The sequence below is a fragment of the Osmerus eperlanus genome, chromosome 3 (genome assembly GCF_963692335.1).
Source record: "Osmerus eperlanus chromosome 3, fOsmEpe2.1, whole genome shotgun sequence".
Lineage (NCBI taxonomy): Eukaryota > Metazoa > Chordata > Actinopteri > Osmeriformes > Osmeridae > Osmerus > Osmerus eperlanus.
In genome coordinates this window covers 17187669-17212781 of record NC_085020.1, presented here as the reverse complement: position 1 = coordinate 17212781, position 25113 = coordinate 17187669, and the positions used below count along the sequence as shown (strand labels likewise).

Sequence of the window (25113 nt, the reverse complement as noted above, 5' to 3'; positions counted from 1 at the left end):
TTCCCCCCCACCCCTAATACATAGTACATACACATGTAATATAAGTAAAAGGGTTTCAGTTTTATGAGGCCATCCCATGGGATCATGATTAGAAAACCCCTTTAAAAAAAACTTTCATAAACCCTCTAGGTGCAGGATTAGTGGTGTCCATATACTTATGTGGGTCTGTCAACAGGAAGTGACACATGTCATCTCCTCTCCTGGAGACAGGAATAATAGACGAGCCAGAGTCACACTGCCCACTAAATCACATTAAGCAGCTAGCCTGGAGAGTTCGGAAATCAGTGCCAGAGACATCTAATAATACTCTCCCCTCTCTCTTTCTCTCATATATATATATAGGTTGGTTTACTACAAGTTATTATATGACTTTATATGATTTTTACAATATATGTATTCTTATTTTTCCTTTCGTGATGTGAGGGAAGAATCTTTCCCTAAGTGTTGGTTGTCTTTATCATGCTGTGAGGAAGTGACGCTCTTCATCTTGAACACAGCTGCGCTTCCCTGGGAAGATGATGATTTAAACCTGTGATAAGCTCACCGAGTCTGTACATAGCTTGGTTAATTTAGTTTATTTTATCTTTATCATATATGGTGATATGGTTACTTAAATATGTAAAAGTGGGAGTCAGGTGGCTGAGCGGTTAAGGAATCGGGCTAGTAATCAGAAGGTTGCCGGTTCGATTGCCGGAAGTACAAAATTATGTTGTGTCCTTGGGCAAGGCACTTTACCCTACTTGCCTTGGGGGAATGTCCCTGTACTTACTGTAAATCACTCTGGATAAGAGTGTCTGCTACATGTAAGTCAAATTGAATACTCATTTATTTAGGTTGTGTGTCATTTCTTTCCAGTGTGTAATATTCCTATCTGTCCCAATCTCTTATTCTCTATCTCTCCCTTGCTCACTCACACACACACACACACACTTTTTTATGCATGTTCAGGACCGATGATATGGTGGCATTTGGTCCGAATGGGAATTAACAAAGAAAACCAGGTTATTCCATTTCAGTAATTAAATTAAAAGATTACCGTACAGGTTTCAAAGGTCTTATACAAAATTTCTGTTGTGTTTCCTGTGTGGAAAGCAGAGGAGGATTAGATACTCACAGGAGTTACTGCTGTCATCCTTGGTGCCATCAAGAGAGCCATCAGGGTTCATCTGCAAGTAGTATCCCTGCCTGCAATACAACCTGGTCACTATGCCCTTGAGCTGGGGATCTGGAGGAGGGGAAAGGTGAGAGAGAGAGAGAGAGAGAGAGAGAGAGAGAGAGAGAGAGAGAGAGAGAGAGAGAGAGAGAGAGAGAGAGAGAGAGAGAGAGAGAGAGAGACATGGATTAGCAACGATAGATCAGATCCAACTCTCGAAACACAACACTGAGAAGCAGACATGACTTGGATGGACTGTGACATCAATAAAGACCATGGCTATGGCGAGCTGTGTGGATTTTCTTCTAAAAACACTTCCAATGCAGCGAAGTAACACCATAGAAAAAATAGCACATTTAAATCCTGCTGCTGTCACAACCTTCAGTCCATGAAGGATACAGAGATATGAGCAGACTAAAACTACAGAGCAGTATTCATAAAAACTCCTAAAAGTCCCCCTCTTGGAGGCTCAGGCTGGAGACCATCACACTGGATCGGTGTATAGCTGATCTGTGTTGGTGTGCATGAAAAGATCAAGCCTCGACAATGTAATTTGTTGCCACAGTTTTGCAATTAAATATTTCTAATAAAATTTAGTTCACGTTCCAATCAATACACACAGTGAGACCCTGAGTGTGTACAGGAGGTGTGGGGGCTTGTGTGTGTGCGCGTGTGTTTGTGTTTGTCTTCAAGTACCCCTTGGGTTCCATGTCATCCGCATAGACTTTAAAGTGAAGACAGCCATCACCCCATATGTTATTCTCAGGTAGCCCTGGGGACATGTTGATTCACCTGAGCCCCATCGTGTCAGTGTGTGTTTTGTGTCTTTGTGTGTGTGTGTGTGTGTGTGTGTGTGTGTGTGTGTGTGTGTGTGTGTGTGTGTGTGTGTGTGTGTGTGTGTGTGTGTGCTTAAGAGTAATGTGTGTGAGCGTGTGTGTGTTTGTCTGTGAGTGCGTTTGCAAGTAAGTGTGTGCCTAGACAGACAGAAAAACAGTCTGAAGAGGTTGTAGCCTGAGGTAGAGACTGTTGTTCCAGTGTGAGTGTCCCAGGGAAATGGTGTTGGGAAGGGTGTCTAGCTTAGTGAATTTCCACTTCCAAATCTTCACCTGGTGACAAGGAGGTTGCCTCTTGGCTTTGTACAAACACACACTTTTGGCTTTCTCAGGCAAACAATGATCACACAATGATCACAAATAGCATGATAGAGCACCTCGGTTAAACGGATTATAGGATTTACAATGGGAAAAGGTTAGCTTAGCATTCAATCATTAGCTTTAGCAACAAAATGGGATATTTGCAAATATATTTTTCTTTCCATCCACAACACATGAATAACAAGGAGTCTGTCTCTATGTCGTTAAGTATCCCTCTCTTCCTGTGATGACAGGGTTACCTGGGATCCTTTCATCTGGGAATGGGCTACAAACACCAACCTGTTATTGTCTCTTTAGTTGTCAATCTGCCCGGCAAATGCAGGCTACCCCCACTACTACAGTGTGTATGTGTGTGTGTGTGTGTGTGTGTGTGTCCTGGACCTGTGCCTGGCGAAATAGGTACTGTAACACATCAAAGGAAGGGAGTTCAGGGCTTCAGTGAAGGGCAGAGAACACCCAGGCCTGCAAATAAATGAGCGCACTCTCTCTTCCTCTCCCTTTGTCTCCGTTTCTTTCTCTCTCTCATTCTGCCTAAGTATATTTCCGTTTGTTTGTAAACCCCACTCAAACACACACACGGCTTTGTAATGACACCACAGCTGCCCCCCAGGGTGTGTGTGAGTGGAGAACGGGAGGACAAACCTCTGATCAATAACAGACTTTGATTAGAGGCGTACAGTAACTTCATGTAGGACTGGATGGTGATTGATTCTAGAATGGTTCGGATTGTCAACCATCAGTAATCATTCAAATTAAACACGTGTCTGTCATATGCTGCACGCATGTGGTCATTTGTGTACATGCTAGGATGTGTGTGTGTGTTACCGTGTATGCAAGTATGTGTGTGTGTGTGTTTGCAGGTGTTCTTGCTGTTATACCAAACAATAAATCAGGCAAGGCCTAGCCACGAGACTCATTTTTTCTTTATACCTCTTATCTGAAAAGTATCTTTCACATATTTGTCATGCAAAGACTGTGCCCTGGACCAACTATCGGTTCTATTATTCATGCATGCCTTTAGAACACGTCATGTGTGTGCGTTGGTACATGTGTTGGAGTGAAATGTTAAGTTAATGGACTTCTGTCATCCGCAGGAACAGCTCATGGGCGCTGCTGTGAACTGCAGATAAGACTATGGGTTATTTTTAAATTCTGTAAACGACTATAGATTTGAGGGAATTCATTATCATGTAAGGGAATTAGCAGTTTATAATAGAAATATGAAAACTAACAGTAAAACCTGATTAGTGGGGTGGTATTTCATAAATGTCCTCTCCGTCTGCCTGACACAAATGGCATACCAGCAGAGGTATAATATGAGAATATGTCAGAGGAACAGACAGCATTTGAGAATGACTCTGCATTTGTTTTGACCAACTGAGAGGGGCTAAACATATAGTTTATAGGATAAAATGGGGAAATTCTTCTCTGCATTAGAGAGATTTCTCTGTGGAGCTGTTGAGCGAGATGTCTCTCTCTTCTTCTCGCTCCATCTCTCACTCTCCCCCTCTCTCCTCTCTCTCTCTCTCTCTCTCTCTCTCTCTCTCTCTCTCTCTCTCTCTCTCTCTCTCTCTCTCTCTCTCTCTCTCTGTATATCCCCTCCTGCGGTCATGGTTTGCTACGATATTGGTTTTTGAAACGGAGGTATATTTTTATTCCCCCGTTCTTCTGTGGCTTTATGCAAATGCTTTGGGTTCTTTGTCAGCAGGAGAGACTTGCCTTCAAACCCATCTAAATCCAGAACTGGAACAGACTCTTTTCTGTCACAGCTGGGCTAGGATGACTGCTGCAGCCCCTCTCCTCTCCCCACTGACCAGACGTACCTTTACCTTTCTCTCCTTCTTTACATTCTCTCTCTCCTCCTCTATCTCTCCTCCTGTATCTCTCCTTCTCTATGTCTCTCTGTCTTTCTCCTCTGCAATTCTCAATCCACCTCTTCTCGTAAACGGCAGCTTTCAACTGTGGCATGCACACACGCACACACATTCACACACACACGCATGCACAATATGCATGGACACATGCATGCATGCACACACACACATACACACACAGCACATGTACACAACAGCTTGACAACTGCAGGTCCAGTCCTAACTGACCCACTTTACCTCCTCCTGGAATACAAGCAGGTCTTTTTCAGCCAACCTTGGAAAGACCATCCTCGTCTGACTCATGAAGAAGGACAGAGCGGTCTGCATTTAGGTCTGGGTCTCAGACTACTGTCAGAAAGCCTACCAGGGACTACCGTGAGTGTCCCAATCCTGTCCGGAGATGGACATTCGATACCCTGGACCTAATCCAAAATGGGCTAATCTCCTCATCTGTGTGCACCGTCTAATAATCTTTCCATCTAATCTGGTGATGCGATCACAGCCCTGTTCCTGCTGTGAGCGGACAGGCCTGGGTGCACAACAGAGCGGTGTCTATAGGAGATCACACATTACTTTATAACCCTGATCTCCACTGATCCCTACAGTCAAGCTGTTATCCCATCTCTCTGTATCCACATCTGAAGAGAAATCCATTAATGAATCAATGCTGGCCGGAGATGCTGTGACGGACAGGATCATGTGTTGCTTCAATCTATGGTGGTGGATTATACAGCACAGAGCCCTGTACGTGAGGCTGGATCCGCTGCAGGACATGCAATAGTCAATACTAGCCCCACTGAGTCTCTGGATCCTTCAGTATAATCTGATATGACAGAATGCTTTCCAATTCCTAGGCAGCATATTCAGCAAACCGGCATGCCATGGGCTTTGTATTGCCTTCAAAAGGAAGAGTGCGTCTCCCTGTGGGAAACTCACACACTCAGCAGATAGCTGACACTGATCCTAAGGGGATGAATAAGTATACCCGTGCACTCATCTCGGCTTGACCATGTACATTATGACGGTGTCCTCCAGTAAGCTTCCATCTCAACCAACTCCTGCACATATAACATACAACCACGTAGAACTAGCGCACATGTGACGCATGACAAAATATAACTCATAGAAATACAAATATGCCACATATAGTAGCCTAATATTCACGAAAAAAAGACAAGAAATTAAAAAAAAAAAGAATTCAGCCTGCCTCAAAATCCTTACACAAAGAGTGTAATTCACACCACCTCACCCCAGGAGTGTTTAGCTGTGTGGGATCTGAAATGAAGACAACTGCGGTGTCGGGTCACACATGATATCACATGATGGGGCAGTGAGCTTTATTCTCCGGAAATGGGAGGCGCCGGCAGAGACGCCGGCATTGAATTAAAGACACCCAACCCAACAAGACATTAGTCTTCCTTACCGGACACTGTGTGTGTGTGTGTGTGTGTGTGTGTGGGTGTGTGTGTGTGTGTGCGTGTGTGTGTGTGTGTGTAGGAGAGAGAAAGAGCGGGAGAGAGGTCGGAAAGGATAGAGAGAAGAGAGAGAAGTAGGACCGAGAGACAGAGAGAGAGAGAGAGAGAGAGAGAGAGAGAGAGAGAGAGAGAGAGAGAGAGAGAGAGAGAGAGAGAGAGAGAGAGAGAGAGAGAGAGAGAGAGAGAGAGAGAGAGAGAGGGAGAGGGAGAGGGAGAGAGAGAGAGAGAGAGAGAGAGAGAGAAGAGAGAGAGAGAGAGAGAGAGAGAGAGAGAGAGAGAGAGAGAGAGATGCTTAGTGTGGGTGTTTTCCAAACAGTCCCTAGCGAACCCTGGAATCTACGGTCTGAAACCTTCTGCTAAAGATTTTCCCCAACTCTAAGGCGAGCGGTGGAAATTAATGAGGTATATTCCCATAAGGACTTTAATCACAAATAACACAAATTAAACTGAGGGACAACCGAGTATTTGCCCTGTGGTCTGATTAGAATTCCATCATCCAGAAACCAGGACAAATCATCCATTTCAGAACATATTTTCCCCCTTCATGTTTCTTATCTTGTTAATATCTTAGCATTTAGTGTTAGGTGGAGCCTTATTACAAGGTTCGACCATGGCTTTCAGGGCAGAAGGTTCTCCGGATAGAAGGATCTCCTTTAGAATCTAAGGGTAGTGGGATCAAAAGGCAGGGATTTCTAGTTCCAGCGGCAGTGCCAGTAGGATTTCTTGGGGAGATGCCAGTGGGATCTCATCACTATTTCAGGTGCTAGGAGACAAGCTGTAATAAAATGGCTGCTGAAGGTATGTGGTTGTCGAGGTGTTCTGAGGATAATTTGTCACCGCGGGTTAGCCTGCCGTCCGCATCTTTGACTCTCTGATTTATTTACGTGTGACTCCCTCTGTAGACAACGGTGACAGGTACTAAGATATACAGCCAGCCAGAGAGACTGGCCTGCAGCCCGCATTAGAGGTTTATCAGCCTCTCGTCCTACTGGCTCGGCCCAGCAGAGCCCACTCGTTTTCTGCCTCCAAGGAACACAGCCACTGGCTCATTGGACCCTGCACTGAACGCAATCCAATACGAAGACACAACCACACACATTCACAGCCTCACGTATGCACGGCACACACACACACCCGAATATGGTGAAGGATTACCGTTCCCACAGACATTATTCACAAGAATATTTAAGAAAGGTGTCATTTTGGTTTTCATATCACTATACTGTGGAATGCATTAGTCGTATAGAACTCAGTGGATATGTCTTTAGACAGTAAGTGGTTATCATAACACATGTTATGCAATGCAGTTGTCATTTATTTTAATAAAAACCAGAAAACCACATATAGGCGTACTATTTTGTCACAGAAACAATTGATAAAATATCTCGAGGTCCTCACATATTGGGCAGATCCAAGTGACCTACACTAATAAATAACAATACGGATAACCACTTCATGAGGCTAGACTTAACACTCAGAGATAGCATCTACTCTGCAACAGGTGCAACACCTGGTGATCGACATAGATCAGTCGCTCTCTCATAGTGCTATGGAAGGAGAGGGATTATTTTAATCCTATGATTCTAATGCCGGCTGTTTACCGCAAATCATTATGTTGGTTTTGTTACCCAACATACCCTTTATTACCCTGTAAAAGTGGTTAGATGGCAATTCTCTTTACCAGTCCCAAGGTGGTATTGTTAGAGAGAAAACGCAGATGACATTTCATAAGTGGAACGAATATGTAGGATCAGAACAAAGGGCTTTGGCCTTCGGATTCATACAATTATGCAAGAAAAGATTATGTTTGAAAAGCGTAACCCCCGTTCCACGGGATATATTGACCTTTTCGTTAGCATTGAAATTAGTTTCATTCGTTGCTTTCAACTGTAGTCGACTGTGTGCACTAACACTTCGGTAATTCATGAGCTTTACAGAGATAGGGCCTGGTCTAGCCAAGCTATAGAGGGACAGGACTCAAACCAAAGGCATCACGCGCAACGAGTCCGTAGACTGTAAGATAGGCTACCCGAGATTGCAAGATAGGCTACCCGAGATTGCATGTAGGCTAAACTAAAGAAAAAACATACCCAGCCCACTAAACACAACTGCACATTAGGCAATTTACCCTTTTACGAACGGTTGAAATTGTGGATTGTTTTGCAGTGTTGGATTAAACACGACACATGTTTTCTGTCATGGACTCATGATTTTTTTTTCCAGTAGCTTATCATAGAAATGCAACAAATGGAGAGAAAGTCGCGTGTGATGTTCTCATTCAAACCATTCACTCCGATGGATGGGAACAGGTGTACGTAACTGCACTGCACAACACGTTAACAGGCACCCTCACACAAAACTTCCCACACCTTGTCTCCGTAGCCGCCGCTTTCTGAGACCGAAGATGCGCACTTTAGAGAAGATGTCGACCAGGTTGCCATTACAGAGCCCCTTGTTCTTGTTGGGGCTCTTCCTCCGCCGGTTGGTGGAGGGCCGGTCGACATGCTGCTCCCGCGCCTGCCGTTTCTGACGGATCAACCCACTGGCGATCGCAGCAGCCATGACTCAAAATCTCACAACTGCTCAAGTCCAGTCTGCACACGGAGCACAGACTACACAAACAGCCGCCTCTCAGAGCTCGCAGCCCGGGTCACAGTCCCATGGTGGCGGCCTGGCGGTCCGGTCCGTGATAACGTGTCAGGTACGCTATGCTTCAAGATGCTTGTATATATTTGTCTAATCACTACATTTTAGTAGTGATAGCAAACACTTGTCATCTCTCTTACAATTCATTGGCATCGTGAAAACGGATATCAAAATATTTTATTCCATATTGGCATTGAAAATAATATCCTCGTTCAAAATAAATCTTGCCTTAACTCACCGAGAACGAAATTGCAGATGCTCAGTCATACATGCGTATGGATTTTCAGTTAATTGCCTGAGACATTTTTAGTTCCAGCTTCTCCTAAATAACCACAGCCGGTGTCTCCCTCCCCAGCCTCCCTCCGATATTCTCCCTTTCTTTTCTTTTTTTCTTCCTCGCAGCCCGTTCTGCACAGCCCCTACACAGAGGCAGACCCGCCGTTTCTATGTGTTTGGCACCAGTCGCCAAACAAACAAAGAGAAGCGCCTTTACTGACAACAGTTACCGTCGGAGAGCGGGCACCGACTCGCCGGGGAGAAGCTCTGGCTGTCGACAGCGCGGGTTACGCACAGCAAGTTTGCATGTATCATTCAGCAACAGCAGTCCACCGGCGTCCGTTAAGAAACGCCATAAGCACGCAAGTGAAGACGCATTAATGCCACACCGTTGTGTGACTTGTAACTAGGTGCAGTAAGTTACATTTTCAGTCTTGACATCGAAGACAAGCTATCCAAACAGGCAGACACCGCAGAGTGCGTTTCAGAAAACCGTTCCTTCGTATTCCTTTTTTTTCCCCTTTCACAACTGGGTTGTCTTTTTGATTCTCCGTGTGAACAGAAAACAAACACAAGATGAGGGAAGAAAAAAACAACACCTAACCAACGCTGACCTGGGTCCTGTGCGGATGACGTCTGCTGTGAGTGACAGCTGCATTCAAATGCAGAAACTTAGAACGCTTCTCTCAGCTGGCCAAGCGATACGACTTTACGATTTTGCTTCACAAAATCCACGGCGAAGGAGAGACTGCAAACCATGCGTAATCACAAAAAAAGAGAGACGTGGTTTGCACAAAGCATACCCTATGTCTCTCTGAAGCGTAAGGAACATCTCGCAGTCCGTTCCCCGTTGTGGGATGAGCAACGGGTGCCTGTCGTTTCCGTCTGTAGATGAACAATACCTCCTCCTATCAACAAGTCGTAACGATTCAGTCCCTCGTTAGCATTCACTTCTGTCCCCTTGACCACCCGAGCTCAAGTCTTTTAGCTTCGAGGAAATTACCAGTGGGGTTTTTGTTGTTGAGCCTGTCGGTCAGATTTGATGCTTGCAGGACGGCGGGTTTAGTCAAGCAATAACGAACATCCCCGCTGTAAACGTGATGGCAGCACGGGTACTTAGAGCACAAACTCTATGGCAAGTGGCTAAGGTTGATGTGGGCACCCAAAACCAACACATACGACCCCCATCATTTTGGGGGGCATGGAGCCAGGCATCAAGCATTGGACTATAGGCTATAACAAATCTGAAGCACGATGCATAGATTAACTTCAGATGGGGGTGTTAGTTTAACAGGATGCATAAACTAAATCAGAGATTAGATATTTTGCTCTTTTAAAACACTTGAGTGAAGGCAAACTTCCATGCATCCATCCAAGCTTTGTCGTATATTTATTGTAATTGCGTTCCTATGTTTCACATTATCTCTGTGCACGGACTTGGTTTGACTGTGGTTTCAGCACCACGGACAGTGGATCTCTCCCGCGGTTCTCTCTTCGTTTTTCTCTTGGTTTCTCTCTTTCTCTCACCCTGTCTGTGCACAGCTCCTTGTGTGTGTGTGTGTTTGTGTGTGTGTCTTTCCTTTTCACACACGCATACACAGCCAAATATCTGGAATTCAACAGCAGCATTGAAACCAACACGCTGCGTTTTTCAGTTAACGTCCAGGCAGGAGCATCCTAAATCACTGTAATTCAAGATGTTGAATATGCAATGCACGATTCTAATGTCCGGTTTGTTAATAATGAATGCTGCATGTTTGAAGATAACAAGCATCTGCCATGAACCTCTCAACGAAATACCCATTGCTTTCTCCATTATAGATATTATAGAGACGCAAAAACACAAGAAGCATGGAAATTAAAACTCAAGAGAGCCATCTACTGTCTGTCATTGTAATTAAACGGCATGCTCTCCTAGGAACGTTTGTGTCCCCACCGCGCTGCGTTCTTCCACATTGATGGGCTACTTGTTGATGCCGAGCCAGGCTAGCGGGCTAGTCGCATTACCAAACAGCCGGGGCGGTGTTCACCTACAGCGGCGGCAGAGACCTCAGGAGCCTGTTGGAGAGAGGATCATGTCCGGCATCGCCGGGTTTCTGTGCCTGCTCGTGTGCATGCAGTGCGCAAAAAGCGCCTTTTGTATACCTTATGCAGTCCCTTGAAACCTGCAGTTTGCTCACCTACTGAGACCAAATTATACCTCCGTATTAGAATACATTTAACGTGTGAAATTCTGGTAGCATTTTACATTAAGTCTCGGCATGCGGAGAAACACTGACGCTAGATTATGCCTCTGGCCGCCCGATATTCAGGGAGCTGCTGCAGTTATCGTTCTATCCAGCAGCGGACACTGTTAGCCAGGCAATGACTCTACGCCTAGAGCAGCGAGCGCGCGCACACACACACGCACACACATCTGCACATACACACACGCACACTCACACACACAGTGCAGTACATGCAGGGTTTCTTGTCTCTGAAAAGTTTGAGTAGCCTACATGCAGATTAACAACTGAATATTTACTCCTACACACACAGGGCTTATTTAATTGTTTTGGTAAAGAAAATGTCTCTAGGATACAAATACGATCTAATCATCATCAAGTGCATGATTTGACAGTTCAGCCTCAATAGAACAAAATATCTTACAGCAACCTGCTGTATGCAGCACATGGGCCAAATCAATATCGTGCATGTTTTCTGGATTTCAATTTGGCGTAACAGGCATATCCTTGTACACTGCTAATGAGATATTTGAACCAAGTGCTTGATAGGATGGAATAGCAGCATCTACACAACTATTCCATTCAAAGTTGTATATATTATTTATATTTATATTTAGCTTACTTACCTACCTAATAACGTATTTACCTATTTATCTATTTTTCTTATTTGTGTCTTTTTTTCTATTTATTGACATAATTGCTGCTACATTGCTGACAGGAGCCTCCTCTCAAGCATTGCTTTGTTCAGATAACACTGTCACTGTATACTTGATGAATAAAAACATCATTCAGACTTTGTATTACACGTCCAGTATTGCTGTCTCTGCTGTCCGTACATACGTACCATCATTTATTATCTGAGAGAGGAGGAGAGTAGATGAGGGTCAGATCTAGGTGGACCTTGGTATCTGTACAACAATCACACACTGAGAAAGCAAACAGTAAACTGTGTCTGGTAGAACAAGGAATATACATACACCCTTCTTAAACACCCTGCTGGATGAGACTCGCAGATCCAAAACTCCCACCACTCGACAGCACACGAGGAGAAGGAATGCTTCACATACCTACGTGTTTTTTCCTCCGGAAAGTGTGAGAGTCCATGGTACTGTTGACCCATATCCAGCCTTCCTGGTCCTCAATCCCAGAGCCCAACACCAGGACCCGCCTCACACCGCCTCCCCTCTCATTTATACAGCCTACACTAGCCGCTAACACGGTTAGCTAGTCGGAACTGACAATCCGCCCCAACCTGTTCACGTTAATTTGTCCGAGCACCCTGGCAAGCGACACTTACGTGACCTGCAAGGAGGGGGTCGTGCAGAAAAAAGGATTGAAGATGATTTTACAGCAAATCTATGGAGCGATGTATACTGTGGGGTCATGTAGAACAAGCACATTTACACGTATAAGGTGACGGATGGGAGCCAAACTGGGATTTTGCATTTTGTAATCACAGCATAGTGGGACAGTGCACAGCAGAGTCAGGGACGAACATCAGCCCCTCACAGTGTTGTAGGCAAGGTGGAGGGGAGCTTTATAAACACTGCATAGGGTCTATATGACCATGGTGTGTTGCCAACTGAACCCCCTCCAACCTGGCGATCCGACCAGACCAGAGGAAGACTTATGAAGCCACACAGCCATCAGGGCAGGAAGTTCTAATCAAATCTCCCTACTCCAAAATTACGTTACCGCCAGCAAGATCCCCTACGCCAAATGTCACCCAATTGGAATTGAGTAAACATGGTTTTTGATTATCCCAGGCCGCACTCATGTTCCCTCCCTCCCCCCTCCCTTCCTTTAACCCCTCACCTCCATATTAGCCTGGCTGGACTCAGGGCCTGTCTCCCTTTAACTCGTCCCTAACTCGACTCCGTAGGGAACGAATGAATGTCCCGGAACACATACATAAACGGTTGTTTTGTGTGTGTTGTCCAGCCTCGTCCTCAGGGTGTATCCAGACACCAGACTCTCACCCGTTCATCTGCGGACACAAACCAGCACACTGCTGTAGAGTACTGCTTGAGCAGAGCGTTTGTGAGTGTGTGTATAGACGTGTGAAAGCGGATCATCGATTTTCTATAGAAGCCTAATAGTTCAGGCCAATCAGCCTGTATAGTCGAAGGGGGGGGCATCCTTATGGATCTTTAGAGGGTTGGGGTGGGGGGGGGGGGGGGGGGTTGAAGAGCTCTACTAAGCAGCATTGAATTTCCTCTCACAAAGAGCATTTGTGAGACGATTAATGATTGTATCGATGAGTGTATGGACAAACTACAGGGAGAGAGGATATGGCAGCACATCAACGTATCGGATCTTGAGGATTCAGTGATGAAGCACACCTGTGTTACTCATACACCGAATAAAAGATGAATGGGAAATTGGGTTAGGGTTAGGGAAATAACCAAAGGGACGGCCGTTTATTCGACGCTCATAAAGTATTGAAAGAACGGCAAAACTGCAGCACAGTGAGTCGGATCCAAGAGGGCCTGTGCGCTCGGCCGTTCAGCTTCGACGGCCGAGCGCAGCCATGACCCGATCAGACGGTTCTGGTCAACCAGCCCCCCAGATAGTCATGTAGCTGTGCTGCTGGAGTGTGCTGCAGGATTCTTGATTCCATCTCCGTGTCCAGGAGCACCACACAGTCAGCTAGAACGTTCCAGCACTGACTCTATCTGTACACAACGTGCTCTCTTCTCATGTAGTTGAGCATTGAAGAGAGATATAGAGGTTAGGGGGGGGGGAGAGGGGAAAGAGAAATAGAGGATATGTGAGAGAGTCAAATGGACTCTGACAGCCAGTCAAATTGGGTGCAAATCCGTCTGGGTTGGCAAAGTAAACCTGAGGTCTGTCCATGGTGATAAAGTTAACGCAGGGTCCAGTCTAATGTGTTCCGGAGGTCGCACATCGTTCGGACGGAGCGAATGGACAGGGAGATCGATACTGGACGTGTCACAGGAGGGCTGAGGGCTTTTGCCATTTAGTTTGACTTTTACACCTCAGGAGGAAACCAGATTACAGCAGGAGGAAAGAGCACCGGGATCCTGGGGCCCACAGATGAATCACACAGACACTTTCCTGGAGGGGTCTGATAGGTTCAAGAGACAGTCCCACTTATGTTCACTGTCACAACAACACCTCTGTGCGTGTGGGATATGGGTTGTGGGTATCCCGGGTATAGAAGAGGTCTGTGAGCATTTGACTGTTGTGAAAATCAGCAGTGCTTAGAATAGCTGGAGTAGGCCTAAGCTAAAGAGGTAGAAAAGCAGAAGAGTTGAAGGAATAGAGAGAGAGTGAGTGACGGAGAGGCCGAAAGAAGGCAGAAAAAACAAAATGGACTTCTATTTCTTTCTTTCTATGTCTCTCCCACTCCCACTTTGTCCCTCATCCTCACTCGCGCCCTGTCAATCCTCTCTCTCTCTCTCTCTCTCTCTCTCTCTCTCTCTCTCTCTCTCTCTCTCTCTCTCTCTCTCTCTCTCTCTCTCTCTCTCTCTCTCTCTCTCTCTCTCTCTCTCTCTCTCCCCCTCCCCCTCTCTCTCTCTCTCTCTCTCTCTCTCTATCTCTCTCCCCCTCCCTCTCTCTCTCTCTCCATTCCTGTAGGACTGCAGAAGGGATGGAATGTGCACTGTCAGCAGTGCTGAGACAGGCACAGTGGAGAATCCTAGGGCAGTGTGGGAGAATATCAATTATCCCTGCAGGAAGAGGCTTCCGTTTGTGTGTGTGTGTGTTACATTTTCATCTTATATTCTGGTCACAACCAAAAAACATGATTTTAATATAAAATCTTTTTCTTGACATCTCTCACATAACCTGATGTTTTGATTTGAGGGTTGATTCCATTTTTTTAAAAAGGAGCACCAAACTCTGACTATCGAAAGAGTCTAGACAGAGTCCTTAAAACCATAAATAGTGTTGATTCTGTATTGTGTTAGCCTATGGTCTGCACCTCTCTAGAGGTGTCTCTGGAGTCTCTGGAGTTGGGGATCCTCACTGAATTGCTCCTCCCAAGGTTTCTTCAATTTCTTTCTGAGTTTTCCTGGGAGTTTATATTTGTCTTCCTTGAGGGTTTAGGTTCATTAAGATGCAGTTCTGTGGGTGTATGTGAAGCTTCTTGCTTTCATTGATTTGATTGATTTAACTGCCCCAAGACTAGGTGTTATCTTGGTTAGATTAATTTGATTGATTGACTAATTAGACTGATCTCAGATCTTAGTCTGATCTGGGACTCTACAGGCAGCACTTCCATCTCTGACCTACCTCTGATCAAGTTACATGTGTGCTCATTGCCTCGCACACAGGCGCCTCACACCCACAACAGAAATGAACACACCTCGCATACAGTAAACACGCTTCGCACACACACACACACACACACACACCGTCACTTTCTTCCACAGCCCAATTCAAATAGCATCAAAGAGGCGTAGAGCCTGGGACGGTCCTCTGGAGACTGAGAGCCTGCAGGAATTCCACCCACCCACCCACGCACACACACACACACACACATGCTTGCACTCACATGCACAAACACACACATATAGCACACATACAACACAAAGACACACACACACACTACAGCATTCAGAGCTTCTAACTTGCAGCCATTTTAAAACACTGTGATAGTATATGATGTCACAGTAATATTTTATTCAAAAGCAACTTAGTTCAAAGCTCCTCTTGATACAGTATGCCTAATTGCTGCAGGATTGAATATTCCTGCTGATTAAACTACAAACGTTGCTGTATTGCAGTGCAGGAGAAACTACATATACCATAATGGGGCAAACCAAGCAATATTAGAAAGAATATTCAAAATAGTAGACAAGAACATGATCAGTCAAAACTGGGAATGATACTTTCAGTAAGAAGAAATGCTAACATGTACCAGAATCAAAACAATACTTTAAAAAGGTAACAGGTTGAAATATATAATTGTTCAGTCAAAAAAGGAAAAGAGATATGAAAGTGTGTCCAGAAATCTGCAAAATATCACTGCGAATAGCTGTGTCTGTACACAAGTGTATATATGTAGATTTGCATCACTAGCTTCCAGATAGCACACAGATGACACACAACCTATACACAAGACATAATGAAAAAACATACTTCACACACGTACGCGCAGACATACAAACACAGATACACACACAAAAACATGCAAACAGTTCACACATTGAACGTCTAACCCTCTGTTCCAACAAAAGCTTGTCCAACTCCCCATGCTTATTCAAACGAACACAGTTTGCTTGTTCCAGAAGGCTGGGGAACTTTGGAAGCCTAAAAGTTCAACTGAAAGAGACATACAAGAACTAAACCACTTTAGTTTCTCCCTAAAGCCAACTATAACTTTTATCTTTGCATAATTCAAATAGACAACCTTACGTGCATTACAGTGCCAGATTAGAACTCCCCTCCCACTCCTCAGTTTTGGTACATCCGGCGTGCCTCACAGCCAGGATCATTTTGAGAGGAACCCATCTATATTTCAACACAGGGGTGGAGAACATCAGCTCTGAGGGACTGTCAAACTAAGCAAAGACGTTACCCACCAAAACAAAAATAGAACCTTATACAAACAGACTGTGGAAGGATACTTTCCTCAAAGCTTCTATGATATAACTACAGAAGCTAAGTCCAGCAGCGGATTGGTTACATGCTCCACACCTCCGCCCTGTCACAGGCAGCAAGACAAACGGTCCAAAACAAAGACACTTTCCCCAGCACTGAGCTTATCTCTCACAGCAAACACAGAATTAGTCCAATACAGCGTGGATGCGGTTGGACTGGGGCTCTACTTGTGTGTGCGTGCACGTTTATGCGCGTGTGTACGTGTGAAGTTGTGTTATGTGCACTGCATCATTGTGTATGTGGCTGCATTGGTGTGTGTGTGTGTTTGCATTTGTGTGTGTGTGTACTATGATAACCAGAGTTCCCAAATACCCCAGCATTCAGATGAACACAATGGGATTTCAGGGTTTCATGCTTGAAAGGGACACAAATGATATACTGTAAAGGGTTTACAGAGAGGGATTTAAGGGCATAATCTCCCTGCAACGAATGATTATCATGAAAAGGCTTATATCCTGGATGGATTAGTGGAAAGGAGACCAGAGCAGGTACAGTGGAGTTGCCTTCTTTAGAAAGTTGTAATGCAGCATATCTATCCTTCCTACCTTCTCTCCTTTTCTTGCTTCCTTCCCTCCTACTCCCTACAGGATACGGGGGGAAGTTTGTTAGTTGGTCTCTCATTAGATATGAGTGGCGATTATGTCAGAGAACTGGAAAGAGGTGGTTGCAGATAGAGGGACGGCTTTTTTATTTCATCAGAACATGATGGCTGACCAGTGCCCTACTACTTTTCCGCCACTAGAGAGAAGTGTTGAGTTCAGTAAGGAATAGCTGCAGGAGGCTGTGTGTGCGTTTGGAAGTATAGGCAAGGTGAACAACAGGCATTGACAATGCCTGTGGAACGGTAAGGCAATGCTGGTAAAAGATGCTAGGGAGTGTGGATGCGATAATCTACAGCAATGATCTGCACCATGTGAAACTGTTACAGGCAATATCAAATTGCATGAGCTGCGCTAGCATCTGCGAGGAAAAATACATGTTTTTTGGCGTATTTCGTTTGATCACATAAACTGAAAAGCAAACGGTTTATTTTTCACCTGTAATACATCATATGTGTGTGTGTGTGCTGACCACACGCTGTTCAGCACGACACAAAAAGGCTTGTAGTGGCTGGAGCTAAGAGCTAAAAATAGTATCTAGACCTGTTAGGGCCTTGAAAAGACGCAACGTTGTTTGGTTAAGACAACAAAGATGCCCTCAAGTGGCCGCAACAGGCTACTTCACTCACTCTGCAGACAGGAACCCCCTTCGCAAATCAAAGTTTTTTTAATAATTTTCTCTGAGCGATCCCTGTCAATAAGTCTTGGAAGGAGGCCCCTGGGGATTGAGAGAAAGCAGCTGAAGGCCATCACAGCCTCATGGATGCTTTTCTGGCGGTTCACTGAGACAGGATCCTGTCTGGAGGGGTTGGGGTAGGATAATTATTTTCGCTGGTAGGAAAGCACACATTGATCCCCTGTCCCTCTGACACGGGCTGATATCAGCTCAGCTGTTCCCTCACTGAATCAGGGCACTGGGATGTGTTTGTGTGCGTGTACATTATGCGTGTATATTGTGATTGTGTGTGTGTATAGTGTCAGTGTATGATGGTGTTGTGTGAGTATGCGTGTGTGAGTGTGTGTTTGCATTCATGCACATCTGTGTGTGAAGCCCCACGTGTGAGAAAGCCGTGTCATGTGCGGCCTGTGTTATGTAACAGTGGCGTTACAGAGAGGCAGGGCACCATACTCCTGGCCTGAGCCTGAGGACACATAGAATTCTCCAGCAGGACTCAAAGCTCTTGCTGGATGACCTGCACTTCTAGTCAGAACAAGTTAACGCATAGACTAGCTAGTTTAAAGGCTAACTAGTACAGATAGAGACTGTAACAGGCTAGTTAGTACATATAGAAACTATTACAGCCTAGTTAGTACATATAGAGACTATAACAGGCTTACTAGTACAGACTGAGACTGTGACAGTACAGCTTGTACATATAGATACTGGAACAGGACAGATAGTACCGATAGAGACTGTAACAGGACAGCTAGTACAAAGAGAGACTATAACAGGCTAGTACAGATAGAGACTGCAACAAGCAAGCTAGTACAGATAGATACTGTGACAGGACAGCTAGTACAGATAGATACTGCAACAGGACAGCTAGTACAGATAGATACTGGAACAGGACAGCTAGTACAGATAGAGACTGTAACAGGACAGCTAGTACAAAGAGAGACTATAACCGGCTTGTACAAATAGAGACAAAAAACAAGGTGGTTAGTACAACTGTAATAGGACAGCTAGGACTGATAGAGATTAAAACAGGAAAGCTAGGACCTATAGAGAGACTGTAACAAAACTACTAGTACAGATAGAGACGCTAACAGGACAGCTAGTCGAATGTGTTACAATACCTCAGGTAATATGTGTGTCATGTGTCTGCAACAGCCTGCTTCAGCTCCATACAGGAAATGAGCTCTTGTCCTATATTAGACCAGGCTTACAGGAACACTAGGTATAGCACAACTTATGAGTAGTAACGACTAGCTAGCTCACAGAAACACAGCACTCAGACACTAAACACCATTCTGCTATAACTAGCTAGTTCATACTAAACACTATTCTGTCTGCTGTAATTGTGTAGTTCATTTTTAACACTATTCTCTCTGCTATAAAGAGCTAGTTCATGACAAACACCATTCTCTCTTGAGTGAGTAGTTAGTTCATACTAAAGACAATCCTGTCGGCTGTAACATGGTTAACAGCTCGATACTTCCGTAATACTTTCTTATTTAACATTTTCTGCAGTAGCTAGCTCAAAACAACACAGGATATACTAAACACAATTTTCTCTGCTCATGTCCAGAGGGCCCAATTAGCATATATGCAGATCGGGGTACAGGAAGTGAATTACCAGGCATTATTAAAACAGAGGGATGGATATCTTCAAGCTCTTCTCTCACTCCAACTGAACTCTGGAGAGATAAGGATGAGGAGAGGAGAAGAAAGGGAAGTGCCAAGTTGAGTGTTTCAGCTTCCCATCAGCTGTGGAAGCCTTAATGAGGAATGACACTTTGTAATTACTGTGGACTATAATTAGTGTCTCGGTAAGTGAGATGCTGATATACAGGTCTATATGGGCCCCAGTGTTAAGAAAGTATGTGTTAAGTTGATATAAATGTAAATGCATGTAGTCACTCTGGGTTTCTGACACCTGGATAACAGAGAATGTGTAGGCTACAGTAAATATGAGAATAGTGGCAATGACACACATGCTAGCTATGCTGGATTTAGTACATACTGTATTCTATACAGTCTAGGTCACACACACCTTATTTCCTTCATGGTTGTCCCATCACAGCCAAAACAAAAGTGACTATACTGTTGTTATCTTTGACACCATGACAACAGAGGAGGGGGATGTCACTTCATAAACACACCATGCAGCCATCCCATAATGCTGGTACCAGAAGAGGCCCAGGCCAGGAGTTGGCAACACAGACAGGTTTCCATCACACAGCCATCTAGCCGTCCAGCCGTGCCTTGTTACGGCTGATGTAAAGCTGGAACTAATGGGACACAGTGGGGTTGGTTACCCTGGGGATAAATGCTGTACTGTTACACCTCTGTTACAGTCTCTCTTCCCACGAGTAGAGAAACTGACCTTTCAACATTGGCTCTAAAAATAGCCGGCTTGCTGAAATAAACGGGTGCTCCTCGGACGTGAGCCTCACGCACACACACACTTTCTCACACGCACACACCCTCGCACAGGCACGCTGGCAAACATTCTCGCGAAACGTTTCACTTACACACAATCTCTCGTGAGCTGTGTGCACCCATACCCTCTCACACACAGTCTCACGCACTCGCTCTCCCACACACTCTTCCTCACACATTCTCACAACATACTCGTACCCTCTCTCTCTCTATGTCTCTCTCTTTCTCACTTACCCTCTGTATCAACTCCTTGATGCCAGGTCAATATCTGCACGGACTTCTCCTCTCCTATTGACAGTGTTGGATTAGATTGGTTGGAGCTGTCAGTCTTCAGGGGAGATCAGAGTTCATCAGTGGACACTGGCCGCAAACGGCCTGGGGGGATGGACAACCACCACCGGAGCGTACCTAAACACGGCAGCTTCACGGCGTCTTTATGGTGGGAACACAACGCTGCTGTCGGTGGGGGAAACACAATCTCAGGGACTGTGTCATGTGACTGTGTGTGGTCTCAGTCACAACGTCCAAGCTTATCGTGTGTGCTGAGGGCTTGGCGTGGCATGAGTGGACTTGATCTGATGACTGAGATGGAAATGAGCAAGTGACACAGGAAGACATGAGGAAGGTCTTCTCTGTATGGGCTTGTTTTCAAAAGTGCCCTGCCACTCCCTCTTGGCTCGTAAGGGAGTTGCTTAGCTAGCAGCTGACCAGAATGTGGCTGTCCCCTCCATGTCACCTCAGCTAACACATCTGTTGATGCGCAGCACTCTCAGTTGCTGCCCTCGAGCGTGCACATGCACACACGCATTCACACACACGCGTGCGCACACATACACATACACACACACACAGCCCTCCCTAACAGTTGCTCTGCAGTGGTAGCTCACCGTTGCTAAGTAACGTCCAGCACAAGCCCCTTCCAGGAACCTCAGGAAAGGTCCAGTGAGAAGACAGCAGTCGTGGCACACACACACAAACAAACAAGTTATCCAATGACAATTACACACATACACACAATGCAAGCACATTACACACAGGCAACACATATCATCCCCATTAAGACTGCATAACTAGTGTGCTTTTCCCCTATTGAGTGTGTTAGGAAGAAGGTGTCGAAGCAGTTACTGATTACAATTATTTTCAAAGGAGGCCCAAACTGAAACAGTTTGAGAACCAACCTTTTTAAATGCTCAAAATGTGCAAATTCTTTAGCCCACAGACTTTCCACTGTAGTACTGTAGGGCACGCATATAGTAACACACGTACTCACAAACACAAACATACTTACAATCACTGCTTCTAAGAATATGCATGGCACCACTTCAGTGCATGAGTTACATTGCCCACCACTGACACCATTAACATAAGGGCACATCTTAACAAAATATTGATACAATCAATTAGCATTACATCAAGGAGGCAAACAGGACGAGCGAGAGGGCAAAACAAGGAGAGAGAGAAGCCCATGCAGTGCTGCAGCAGCAGAAAAGCCAGGCCATGTCATTTAAAATGAGAGGCTAGTGTATTCATAAAACATGAATCTTGTCTATGCAGTATATGATTCACTGGCAGTGTGGGGATTACTCCTGCCTCTCACTCATTCACTCACTCTATACAAATACATGGAGTCTGAAACAAACACAAACGCAGAAAGCCACCTTTCACTGTAGCTTTTGCTTACACTCAACCCTCCCATTCCACACACACACACAACATGCATCTCCATCAGACCAAAGCTTTCAAAACATACTTCAACCCGAATCCTAAACACCTCTTAAAACACACTTCCCACTTTGTATGAACACAGAGTGTTCACTCACTCACTTACCTCTTTCTCTTATGTCCTTTGAATTACTCACTCCCTCACAGACACAAGCACACACACACACACACACACACACACATAAAGAAGAGGTTGCTGACTGGAGAAGACAGAAATGCCATAACATGCTTGCCACAACTGTGCAACAATGTGTCACACTGTGCAAGCCTTTGTGTGCAGACAACTGACCCCAACCTCCTCAAAGGTGCAGTCTGTTTGGAACTCTGTCAAATCTTCCCTACACCTGTTGACACTGCTAGGAAAAATGTGCCCTATTACCCTGTCGTGGAGTATATTATGTGGAGACAGACTTACCCTACCTTATGCTAACCTATCATCTCTTATCGAAACTTTAACCTACCTAACCTAACCTAACCTACCCCACACTACCCTACCCTACCTTACCCTACCCTACCTGATTTTGACCTAACCAAACTCATTGTACCCTACCCTAGCCTACTTTACGTTTACCTTACCTTACCCAAGACTACTTTAACCTAACCTAAATACCCTACCTTGGGCTACCCTAACCTTGCCTAATGTCTCTCCTCATAAGATCACAGACTGTATGTGTGTGTGTTGTGGTAAGTAGGATTGGACGTTTCCCTTGCAATCTCATCCCCCAGAGTCTGTCTCAGATTTAATAAGTGGCAGCCAAGTCCAGCAGGGCTCCAGCTTGCATGGCTTCATCAGGATGGAGCAGCCTTGCGCAACATTAGCTGATTAAACACAATGATATCTTGTCCCATGGTAAATGGGTTAGAACCGGGAAGGCGAGAGACATGGCTGTATTTGACCCTGTTGGGCATCTCACTGGGGATCAAGTCTGGCGCTACAGTAGGGGCGACTGTACCTCTGGTACCGTGACGGGCCATGGAGATGGCAGTACAATACCGTGGTGTCTGGTTTTCGTCACTATAAGTTGTCATCCTGTTTTGTTCTGTCATGGTTTAACCCAATGAAGTTTGTCAGGGAAGGGAATTTGTTGTAATTATGAGTTTGTCTTGTTTGGGAAATGAACAAACAAATACTGAGACAAACTGGCTAGAGGCTGGCTTGAGTAAGGGACATATCCTTCAGTGTTCACCTTTCAAAGTGCCCTGCCTGCTTATGGGAGAATAAGAGTCCACTACTGAACTCCATCCTTATCTGGTTTGCTGGTGAGGGGGACTTCTGCTCCAAAGCTGTCCAAATATTTGACTTTCTGCTTATTCATGGTGAGCACTTTGGCTTGGGATCAGGTATAGAAGATGTTTTTGCCAGAGCCAGATATAGCCCCTGGATATACAGGATGTGTGCACTATGTCAATAAAACGCACACATGCACAGGAAAGCACTCGTACATGGACGCATGCATGCAAACATGCACACAAACACACACACATATCCTGTACGGAGTTTGACTCATTTGTAACCGTTTTCGCTGTTCTGTCACCATCCTCCCACTGTCCTGTGGCTTTTCTATCTATTGGCTATTGTATCTGAGAGTGTAGATGAGTTTTGGGTAGAGATTATATTCGTTTATAAACACACCCACTAACTGAATATCAATATCAAAGTCCTAAACATGCCCCATCCATCAGATATCAACACGTTATGTTATAATCTCACATCCTTCACTAAATATGACCACATACAGTTATAAACACATCTCTAAGACTGAATATTCATCACCGACAGTTATACACATATAGCATACATTCTATGAAGGCATTCAGAAAGCATCACATGAAGGTATCAAAACAACACTTTCACCAAATACGCATCACCGACAGCTTTAACCACACACCATCCACTGAATATTAATCAGAGTACGGAGTTTGACTCATTTGTAACCGTTTTCGCTGTTCTGTCACCATCCTCCCACTGTCCTGTGGCTTTTCTATCTATTGGCTATTGTATCTGAGAGTGTAGATGAGTTTTGGGTAGAGATTATATTCGTTTATAAACACACCCACTAACTGAATATCAATATCAAAGTCCTAAACATGCCCCATCCATCAGATATCAACACGTTATGTTATAATCTCTCATCCTTCACTAAATATGACCACATACAGTTATAAACACATCTCTAAGACTGAATATTCATCACCGACAGTTATACACATATAGCATACATTCTATGAAGGCATTCAGAAAGCATCACATGAAGGTATCAAAACAACACTTTCACCAAATACGCATCACCGACAGCTTTAACCACACACCATCCACTGAATATTAATCAGAGACAGGTCTACCACATATAATCTACTGAATAGTCATCAATGTCAGGTGTCAACGCACCCTAGCCTATTACCACCCAGCCAGGTTTGGAAGGGTAGATTAGTCTGGGTCTGGTGCAGCCTGAACTCTACCAACCTCCGACCTGGCCTGGTTGTCTGGTCTGGCCCAGTTATCCATCAGTTTCTTTTGGCTGCAGTCTCTTCGTTTAAAAGCCCTGCTAGAAGATACATTATCACACACATTTGCTGATGAGGGAGAAGCCAGCGAGCATGTCAGGGAAAACCGATTCATGAAACCACGAGTGGATGAATATGTCTTGTTTACGAGAAAGGCACTCCAAATAAGTGGATGGCAGAGGGAGAAAGAAAGCCTAGAGTTCACAAGAGAGAGAAACAAGCTTTCATCAAATAACATTCAGGAATTACTGTGTCTTCATTTACGGGGCGCCACTAATGCTTCAAAGCGAAGGAATGATCCAGGTCAAGTTCCCAGAGAACTTTGCAGAGGAGATGAATGAAGATGAATTCTCTTATCTGTCAGTCAACAACGCTGTCCAATCCAGCACAAATGAGTTAGTGGCTTTCAGAGTCAATTATATGCTGCCCTGCCTATTCATCATTCTCTATTCCTATTTGAAACTATATTTAGAACACCCCCTTATCACTAGAAGAGTTGGATGCTTCATTCATCATGCATCCAGCAAGGGTACAGTGCAGAGATGTCCAGGGAAGCTACCAGACCGAGGTAGATGCAACTTGAAGACTGCAACAGCAGAGTAAATCACCCAGACAGAATCAGGGCTGTTACAGTAAGCCTGGACTTCAAAACGATGCTATCTGGTCAGAATATTCTCCCGACGGTTCATTTAAACCCCCCAATTATAAACAACCTAGTTGGACTGAGCTAGGGACACAGGTAAACACTTTTAT

At 44.8% G+C, this 25113-nt stretch overlaps 1 protein-coding gene across 4 annotated transcripts in view; it reads right to left on the bottom strand.

Moving 5' to 3' along the window:
* fgf14 (fibroblast growth factor 14) overlaps nt 1–25113 on the bottom strand; it is a 91288-nt gene that overhangs the window by 29470 nt on the left and 36705 nt on the right. For 2 of the 4 annotated variants that reach the window (XM_062457511.1, XM_062457514.1), the window contains exon 2: nt 1115–1225. In XM_062457511.1, coding sequence (XP_062313495.1) covers nt 1115–1225 — 111 coding nt within the window. Of the gene's footprint in view, nt 1–1114; nt 1226–8025; nt 9605–20367; nt 20415–25113 lie in introns of those variants that run through there. The other 2 variants (XM_062457515.1, XM_062457512.1) reach the window with 2 other exon arrangements.